At 40.0% G+C, this 10,694-nt stretch overlaps 1 protein-coding gene across 2 annotated transcripts in view; it reads right to left on the bottom strand.

Annotated features, from left to right (window-relative positions):
• Positions 1-10,694, bottom strand: part of SLC25A13 (solute carrier family 25 member 13) — a 136,479-nt gene that overhangs the window by 56,354 nt on the left and 69,431 nt on the right. For both annotated transcript variants that reach the window (XM_054020387.1, XM_054020388.1), the window contains one exon: positions 4,167-4,306. In XM_054020387.1, the coding sequence (XP_053876362.1) occupies positions 4,167-4,306 (140 nt within the window). The remainder of the gene's footprint in view (positions 1-4,166; positions 4,307-10,694) is intronic.

Raw genomic sequence — 10,694 nt, 5'->3', positions numbered from 1 at the left:
TCCAAACTAAACAAACCCAATTCTTTCAGCCTTCCTTCATAGGTCATGTTCTCAAGACCTTTAATCATTCTTGTTGCTCTTCTTTGGACCCTTTCCAGTTTCTCCACATCTTTTTTAAAATGCGGCGCCCAGAACTGGACACAATACTCCAGCTGAGGCCTAACCAGAGCAGAGTAGAGCGGAAGAATGACTTCTCGTGTCTTGCTCACAACACACCTGTTAATGCATCCCAGAATCATGTTTGCTTTTTTTGCAACAGCATCACACTGTTGACTCATATTTAGCTTGTGGGTCCACTATAACCCCTAGATCCCTTTCTGCCGTACTCCTTCCTAGACAGTCTTTTCCCATTCTGTATGTGTGAAATTGATTTTTCCTTCCTAAGTGGAGCACTTTGCATTTGTCTTTGTTAAACTTCATCCTGTTTAACTCAGACCATTTCTCCAATTTGTCCAGATCATTTTGAATTATGACCCTGTCCTCCAAAGTAGTTGCAATCCCTCCCAGTTTGGTATCATCCGCAAACTTACTTGTGAGAAGGGTCCCTGAAGAGGGACTGGAAAGGGGGCTGGGAGGGTTGGTCAGCTATAAATTGCAGGGAATAGCCCAAAGAAACCATATTGAGCACTCAGCAGTCCTATGTGATAAGGGACCAGGCCGACCAGAAAGGGTGGAGGCAGTTGAGAACGAAGCGGGATGGATCCGGAGCATTGGCCGGGCTGTCGTCCCCTCAAAACGGCTGCTTCTGGTCTTCCTGATTTCTGAGAGGGTCAGGCTGTACTGCCGGGCGGGAAGATGACGGATAGTGCCTCTTAGGCCCCTTCTCCTCATCCTTCCTCCTGTAGAGCCCGGGACCTGGACTGCGGCGGAGAAGGAGGGGGCCAAGGATGGAACTGCTTCCTGGACTGCTGAAGGGCTCGGGAGTCCTTAAGCCCCTGCAATCACGAGCTGCGCCTCATGGCCACCGCTGATGCGACCAGCCTGGCCACCAAGTCCGTAGCGTCCTAGGCCATCTGGAGGACTCCTTTGCTGCTGTGCCTTTAGTCACTAACACAGTGAACTCTTGGCACAATCCTGTGGGAGGGCCTCTGTGAACTTATTAAGGGAGTCCCACAGGTTGAAATTATAACATCCCAGCAGGGCCTGGTGATTAGACACCCTGAACTGTAAGCTGGTTGTTGAGTAAACTTTCCTGCCAAACAAGTTCATTCTTTTGGCGTCTTTATTTTTCGGTGTCCCGCTAACCTGGCCCTATCTGTCCCTCTCATTTACTGTGGATACGATCAGTGATGAGGGGGATGAATGTACAAATACTCAAAGCCCTTTGCAGGGACGTAATATTTCTTTTCCGCCTTCTTGGAAGTCAGCAGAATAGAGGAGGGGGATTGCCACAACGATTTGGCTATCTTGAGGATCCCTGGAAGGATGGGCAATGCGATCCGTGCTGGGGTGGTGGCTGAGATGACACTGAAGAGGTCGTTACCCTCCTCAGCGACCTCCTCAATCTGCAGGCCCAGGTTTTCAGCCACTCATTTAAGGATGGCCTGCTGCTCCTTAAAGTCATCTGCAGGGACTGCTAGGGTGGGGTTGCCTGGCTACCCCCTCATCCATGGACGACTATGATGATTGCACCGCCTGTGGGAGGGTGTTGTCCTCTTCCTTGTCAAGGGACGATTCCCTTGGTGTGGGGTGTGATGCGCTGCCTCAGCCTCCATCTTTTCGGGCGGCAGTGCTGCGGCCTGCTTGTCCGATGAGGCCAGGGAGTGCTGGGAGTATTGGATCGGCATCACCGGCACCCCCAACAGGTTCCAGTACTGTCACTTGGGGGACCACTGTCCCTGATGCATCGGCACCATGGCCAGTGCCGCCCCAGTCTCCCACATTGGTGGAGAGTCTCCCCTTCTCGGCGACAGGCTGAAGTCGCGGTTCAACCCTGACCACTCCCCCTCTGATGACCATGGAGAGGCCATTGGGGCCTGGGTCTGTTTGCTGATCCTGGCGGGCGATCGGTAGGGTGACAGTGAGTAGCGTCGCCTGCCCAAGGAATGGTACCGTCAACCATTATGGTATTTTTGTGATGTAGACACGTGTTCCCTAGGAACCGTGAGCCTTTTCACACAGGCTATCGAAGTTTTTCAATTCAAAAGGCACTTGATCACTATAGAACCAAAGTAGATTTGCACTGATAACCCAGAGGAGAGACTCCACACCCAATTACCAATCCAGGCACCTTCTTCTAGAATTTGAGTTTTTCTTCACACCTCCAAATAAGCAGCTAAACTAAGCAGGATTATCAGATAGAGAACCAGGATGTTACAGTCTACCAAAGTCAGCATACATGACTAGCCTAGGTATTTAGCAATAATAGTCATTATTAAAAGCAAGAGAATATGATTGCATTTATGATCTCCTACATCCTCTTCAGGCAAAGAGTTAATTAGGCTCTGTTTCACAAAGTCAATTTGAAACATTTGTCTCAATAGCATTATCTTAATTATTCCTCATCAAAATGATACCACCTCCTACTGTGAAATAACTTCCCTGCATAAACAGAAAAATAAAAAATACAACCTTGCGGTCTTGAAGTAGGCTCCTATTTTAAAACTATTGTGTAAAATCTTTACTGGCACTCAGTATGTTCAAAATGGATTCAAACAAGGCACCCATGCATCTCATTTTACTTAAGGCAAGCATTATCATTTTTTCAAAATCATTAACTGATTTTTCATTTGTATGATATTTTGCTTTGTGTAGCAATATACCCAAAACCATACACATGAAATGATTCCCTCTAGAGGAAATAGCTTTTATTTATTCTCTACGAAGCACAGGAAAAAAGAAATAGAAAATTCTATCTGTTGAACTATTTGCTTATTAAATGGTATCAAACAAACAGTGTGTATAAGAAGTCTGCAGCAGAAGGAATACCATTACTGTATTTTATCACTAAAATCACACAAATTTGGTAATCATAGAATTTTGATAATCAAATGAAGCATTCCTTAATATCAGTTTTGGCAAATGAGTTCAAAATGCACAATATTTGGTACAAACATCTATTATTATTTAATATATTGGATTCTCCTAGTGAAAGATCTACAGTTTTTAAATGTCTTGAGGTCGGGGTATTCCCCCCTCGTGTCTCAAAGATTAGTTTGAAACAGTGGGCCACGCCCATTAAAAAAATACTCATGCCACATTCAAGTGCCAAAAAAGTAACAACTACCTAGATTCAGCCAGTTTACCACAAGCAGATTATATCTGCCAATGCATAACGTTCTAAAATCCAGCTTTCTGACAGTAAGAAGAGCCTAAATACACCATTGTTGGCTATGTTGCCAATATGGTATTCGCTAAATTTACTCTTTGTGATTCTTGCACATTTCTTATTATTCATTGTGACAGATATGGCAATTACCTCCGATATCTTTGGGAGATCTCACTGTATTAAGTTTATGTATTATTGTGGGCCAGGGACAGTATGCATTTCCAGGGGGAGGGTGACTGATTAGGCCAATTCACTCAGCTTATAACACCTCCAGAGAAATACTACCACCTGGAGGCTCGCATATACTAGTTCAAACTGGATTCTTCAGAGACTAACAGACAGACAAAGGACTTTTGGATAAATAGCTGGAATTTAAACCGACTCAGGGCCATCTTTCTGATCCATCAAACCAGCAGGACATTCTGTCCAACCGAGGAACATCAATCTAGGACTTTTGCCTACTGAACAGCCATAAGACTGATGGATGGTCTCTGGTAAGCGTTTATCGTGTGTAGGAACTTTTTTTTTTTTAAATATGTTTTTTCTGGAATGCTTTCACTTTAAGAATAAATATGCTTGCCTATAAAGGGCCGTGTGGTATCTTATAACTCTTGGTAATTACGCTGTTATAAGCCTTTGAAGAGAAAGCAAAGCTCAGACACTGACCTGTTTAGGCAGTCTGGCATGCTGGCAGTCTCACTGTGTAAGCAGGGAATTATGCAGCCTGAAAAAAATCCCCATCAGAAGCGGGAGAGATGCGTGTCTCTACCCAAGTGAGGTGACAGCTGAGGAGCCAGGAGCCTAGAGTGGGTGTCCTCAAGGGACTACAGAGAGAGAATACAGATGCAGTTGCCCTGAACTGTGAAACTCATGACAAACTTTATTGCATTAAACCCACCAGTAAGAACTGGGTAAACTCCGCATATGTTAGGCGTCTTTTTCGATCTTTTCCAAAATGCAGCTGCACAAACTCTGAATTCCAGTTAAACGGAATGTGCTGATGAATTGTGGTCTGGCCAAAAACTTGTTTAACATCCTCTAGAAAAAGAGAAAAAAAAGAGATCTGATTAAAAAATAAGGAGTCGCACATAGAAAAGTAGTACTGATTTTTTCTGTCTAATAGGAAAACATTTTTCACATAGGAGATTACCCTATAAAATGTATTAACAAGCTTGGATTTTATTAACTAAATCATAAGTCTAGAAAAAACTATCCATCTCACAAAGAAAACTCAGTTTTCAAGTACAACACCTCACAAAACAAGATCCCAACGAATCCTTTTTCATTATTAAGTTACATACTGACCAAGTAGACACTTCATTGTTTCAAAGTGGTCTCTGACAAGGAAAGATTAAGATTAACTGAAATTCTATGTAGAGGATGACAAAATTTATCCTGTTTTCAATGTAGTCTTTTAAAACTGTTAAGAACACCACATTTTTGGATCAGTCTACACTTCATAAAAGTAGTATTATTCAAAGTCTTCTACATTGAAAAAAACAGATACAAAAATACCAATATTTCAAGGTCCATTTTAATAGTCAGCTAGTCCTATACACCAGAAAATATATGTATAAAAACAAACCTTAACTTTTGAAATCTCTGGTTTCCTATAAAAAAAAATGTTAATCTGATCACTAAGTCCTTGCTCAAGACCTGATCCTGCAAACTCAGACTACCAGATTCATTCCTTACCACTATGATTTCTAATAAACGGATTTCATATACAGTTGAAGGAATTTTTTAGACAACGTAAGGTATCATTAATTGATTTAAGGGCATAGGAATGATGAATACCTATCGGAATATTACAATATAAGGGCAGTGGATTGCTGGAATCTAATTAAGTATATCTTCTAGCTAATGAGCACAAGAACAGGTATGAAAAGTTACACATCTTTTAGATGTAATGATGTGACAAACTCCTTGGACTTGATTGTGACTCTAAGGGATCAAAAGTTTCCATCTTGAATTTATAGTCCTACAAGAATTTGTCATTACTTGAGGTCTAGAACTTGACAGATTACCCATGATCTTTGATACTAAAGTAGAGGAAACAGAATCCTCTACCTCATTCCTCCTGAGGAACCAAGTGGATAGCCTTAATTTCCAGCAGATAACTTACGGTGTCTGCTATTGAGTCCTTTTCCAGGATGAAGAAGGGGAAAAAGGAGAAGGGAGCCACTGAGGAGTTGGAGAAACATAAGAAAACTAATGTGAATGATTTTTTAAAAATTATTATGGAAGGACCTATTGGTCTGAAGTGGCTTCCTACTATGTTCTCCAACACAGAGACTGCTTAGACACACTCAAGCCCAATGAATTCCTCATGCCAACTGATCTAAAAACCACATTTTCTCATAACAATTTTAGACTCCTGTCAGAATTATCTTCAATCCGCACTCAGAAAGGTCCATTCCCAGTGCTCCCTCCCTCTCCTTGATCTTACCTGGCTCTGAGGACATTATCAAAGACCTTAGTAGTGGCAAAAGCAGCAATCCATAAAGAAATCATCAACATCATCTCTCTCTTACATAGCACTTTTCATCCATTACACTGCAAAGTCCAGGTGATACCCTACATGGAGAACTATCTTGGTAGGTGGCCGTCAGCCATTTGACACACAATACCCAAGTCTCTCCCCAATTTGGGATTCGTGATTAGCATGGAAAAAAACTCTCCTCTCAACGTCTCTCCCACCTGGAAGCAGAGCTGATTTCTCAGTTTGCTGGTAGTTTCAAAAAAAATCAAAATCAAATATTGGCTCAGGTCAAACCAAATTTGACATTTGAAAATTCTGAAAAAAAGTCCATTTCAGGTCACATAAAATGTTTCATCCAATCCAAAACATTGTTTCCAGGTATTTTTAAAAGGATGGAGTCACAAAATGGCTAGAGGAAAAGATGATAGAGGTAGACTTGGAGGCAGTGGTGTCAACTCCTTGTAAGCTATAGCCCAGTGGTTAGGGCACTCACCTGTCATGTGGAAGACCCAGATCCAATTTCCTCCCTCTGCCTGGTGTGGGGCGGGGACTTGAACTTGGGTCTACCACTTTGGAGGAGAATGCCCTAACCACTGGGCTATGGGATACTCTGGTGTGGGTTTCTCTCAGTGTCTCCTGCTGAAGCTGTTCCACTGTGTATAAATAGTTAAACAGTCATTTGGGCAGAGAGAGAAGGGGAGAAAGAGAATGACTCTGTAGCCAGGTGGTCAATGAACTCACCTGAGACGTGGAAGACCAAATTCATGTCCCTGATCCAATAAATATTTAAAATGCATTTACTATTAAAAAAAAAAAAAAAAAAAAAACCTGTCCAAATCTACCTGGGAGCCTTCTTAACCACAGCAGGGAAGAGGAGTCCCCTGAATCAAGGGTACATAGCAAAGATATGTTCCAAGGCAGCAGCTCTTCAGATACTCTAACCATCTAGAGTCACATTTTTAAAGGCATTTAGGTGTCTAGTGGGATTTTCAGAAGCACCTAGACACCTAAAGCCCATTGTAATCAATGAGTTTAAGGCATCTAGAAGCTTCTGAAAATCGCAGTGGGAACCTCCATCTGACGAAGTGGGTATTCACCCACGAAAACTTATACTCTAACACGTCTGCTAGTCTATAAGGTGCCACAGAACTCTGTCGCTTTTTACAGATCCAGATTAACACGGCTACCCCTCTGATAATAGGCACCTTATTACTTTTAAAAATCTGAGCACTGAAGTCCTCCATCTGTTGACAGTGGTACTAAAACTGGTTCTGTTCGAGAGACACTTCACTGTAGACTATTACTTCTTCCCTCAATGGGATTATTAGTTTCATCTTTTATCAGACCTAATTTGTGAAGATCTGGAAGTCAGAGTGGTGGAAGGAGAACTAAAAAATTCCCCACAGGATGGATTGATTTAAATCAAAGTAATTTAAAATCACTAATTTTAATCATGATTTAAATCAACAAGCAGGAAACCTTAATTTAAACCATCAGTTTTAATGGTGTTTTGCATTTGTATTTTTAGCCATTTTCCTAATGAAAGGTTGGTTCTCATTGGCTTGACAACTATTAAAACATGTTGAATTACAACTAAATGTAATCTTTACACTAAATTTGATGCTTCTTTTTGTTAACCATGAGGATCTGCTGTATTGATAGCATTTATTTAAACAATTATATAGCTTAATTTACATTTATTCATTCTCAAATTTTACACATATTATGTTCGAAAATAGTAAACTATGCATGTCTTATTTACTAGATGATAATATTTTACTTGTAATTTGTGTGAAGCTCCATTTCGACGGAAACTCAAATTCTACTAAAAATGCCATAAAACAGACTTTTTTAAAAATAAACCTTCCTTAAAGGTGTTGGGTACACAAGAAAAAAACCTCATGATAAAGTTTATCAAAACATGTTTTTACATTTAAAACCAAATGATTTATTAAACAACGGTAGAGTATATCTGTAGTTGGCAGATCTCATCCTCTCACACCTAGTTTTTAATTCATAGATTGGAAGAGGAAAACAAGCTTTCCTGATTTTTCAACTTCCAATTGGGTTCTTAACCTTGAATGAACTAGTCATTGAACTGAACTATCAGCATAAACTGAAATGAAAAAAAAATTCTCTCTGCACCTGCAGAAGAGGCTACTACAGTCAAAAGCTGATTTAGCACTTCAACAAATCAGATGTCCCAATTTTATAGGGACAATCCGATATTTGGGGCTCTATCTTATACACCTATTCATCCCCAACCCCCATGCCAATTTTTCACACTTGCCATCTAGTCACCCTAGTTCCAGGTGCCTAGTCAATGACAAGTTCAGTGATTTGATTTTCTTTTAAATGTGGTAGCAAAAAATGTACTGCTGAACTTATTTTTATTTAACTGAAATGACTTACAAAGATCATAGTAAGTTTAGGCCTTAACATAGGTTGTCAATTTCAAATTTAATTTTAAATAGGTTTATTTAAAATATAAAAATAAAAAGCCTGTATTGAATTTAGAATTTTTTAAAAATATGTATTTTTTAATTAAAAAAATCAAATTTTGTTCACCCTGTTTTCCCATCAGCTGACCCTAGTTAACCTGGCGTTATCCCAGCAGTCATTGAGAACTAAACATCCAGAGGCTGCTTTCAAAGCCTATAAAATTTTTCTCAATACATTTGGGACAAATGTCTCACCCTAGACAGCACTGTTCACCTCTTTCTCAGAGCCCCTCCCTCCCCCCCTCTGCCTGCACCCGACAGCAGGCTTGTATTTTGGGCTGTCAGCTAGCACATCGAAGCACAAAATTCCACTCTCGGGGAAATCAGATGGGTTCATAAGGAGGTCTCATCCCTTTTCCAAGTGCATTGTATTAGGACCATATCCCATTGAAAGAGAAATTGCCCCTTGCAGCCCCTCTGTGGAGATTTTAGAGAGTTTCTGTTGCTGCATTTTGAGCCTAGACTACTTGCTTTAAAAACAGCCCCAATATCTTCAATCAGGCAAGCTGAGGAAACAGCTGCCTCCTCCTGTTAAAAACCATTTCTAATCTTCCAAAAGAATATGGATGTTCTCAAATCAGTCCTGTGGTTTACTCCCAAGTCAGTCTCCTTTTTGTAGCAATTAGGAAAAAGCTTGGTAATATCCTATTTTCTTACCTACCTCTCCTCCCTCCAGGATGAGACTAGCACTGTTTGCATGTCATGAGAGCCCTGAAAGTCTGTTTACAAAGAATGTATCCAGTCAAACTCTCAGGCCACCTCTTCACTTTGAAAAAGGTGTGTTCCTACTTGGTCTAATAGCTTAAATGAAGTAACTAATACGAGGTAAGATCTCGTGATGACAAGCCAGTCTGTAACTTTCACACTTGTTAGCAGGTTGTGGTAAAGACTATAGGCTGGTTTACTTTAGTAGCTTACACAAATGTTTGCAGATAACTGCCTTGCCTTCACTAGAATTTTACCTCGTGTTAGCTAACTAAAAGTAAGAATACACCTTTTTTCCCCCCAATGAAGATGCACCCTCAAACTCCTTCTCTGGGGTGAACAGAACAACCTCAACTCAAGAAAATGACAAAAAGAAGGGTAAGAAAGAATGGTTATTTCAAGTCTGAAAGTATGCTTCCTAATGATTTGTATTGCACCTTAACATTAAGGTGCTGGGCAAATTACAAACACCTAGATAACGTATAACAAAGGAATTGAAACAGTTTATCAAAAGTATTGGGAAGAAAATTAAGATTATTTATCCTAATATTTTTGTCCTATTACTTACTTGCATTCACAGGTATATGTATGTATATACCTGCACCTCCCCAGGAATTCAGATAAATACAAATATTCCTCCCAACAGCCAAAATAGCTGAAGGAGAAGAGGTAAATATGATTTCTTACTACAGTTTAGTCAGATTTGAGATGCTGCCCCAAACAAACTTCAATATTTGGTTAGCTGTTTAGTACAATAGGCAGAGAGCTTCAATACTTAAGAGCATTTCAAAACGATGATGTAAACTGACGTCAGTGTGTTTTTGAAACTAACACCCAGTGCTTTTCTGACAGTGTGCATGTTGGATTATATGGTGCAGTTAGCTGACTGGAAGATTGCCTACTGTGCTTTTATTGACTACTTGATGGTATGAGACATGGTATCCCCCCCCCCCCCCTTTGTCCAAGACTTTTTACACATACCATATACTTCCTTCTCATCACTATTCATGGTTCACAAACTCCTATAAATGTTCAGTGGACTGGATATTGAATTTTTCCTTTTTCCCTCACTACACTCATCACTCACCCATCTAGAACAACTTCACTGATTCGCGTCATTTTTAGTCTTACTGTCTGATTCAGACACTAAAACTGTTCATGCTCCATGAACAAATTTACAATGGTTTGGCCTTTGATTTAACTGTCAAAAGGTACCAGAACATTTACTACAATTCACTCCAAGCTGTTCCTCAGTTCAAACTGAACTCTTCCCTTGTCTTCTAAATCCAGCATTACAACAGAAGGTGGTCACTTTTAAAATTTAATTTTACTTCAAACCTTAGGGCAGCACTCTGCAAACTAACCCAAAGCAGATGATACAAAGCAGACAAAATACAAATAAAGGTGAATTAAAAGAGCACATTTATGCCCTCTTGGTAACTTTAGAAAACTCTTTTTAAAAGTTGAGAAAAATTTATAAAAAGAGTTTGTCAGGTCAAATTTCACCCTAAATCTGGATTTTATACAAATATTCTTTTACAAAAGAAAAAAATTCGAAAATTCCAGCAGAAGCAGGGATTTTTGTTTTGTTTTTAATTTTAAAAAGAAAGCATTCACCCTGCAATGTCAGGAATAGTAATATTTCAGCATTGTGCTATTGCACAAAAACCTGGAAAAGTTCGTAAAAACTGACTATGACCAATTAGCACATTTCTATTGTCCAAACAGAGCTGTTAAT

Source organism: Malaclemys terrapin, chromosome 2 (genome assembly GCF_027887155.1).
Source record: "Malaclemys terrapin pileata isolate rMalTer1 chromosome 2, rMalTer1.hap1, whole genome shotgun sequence".
Taxonomy (NCBI): Eukaryota; Metazoa; Chordata; order Testudines; family Emydidae; genus Malaclemys; species Malaclemys terrapin.
Note: the sequence above shows the minus strand (reverse complement) of the source record. Positions and strands in the feature narration are given on the sequence as shown.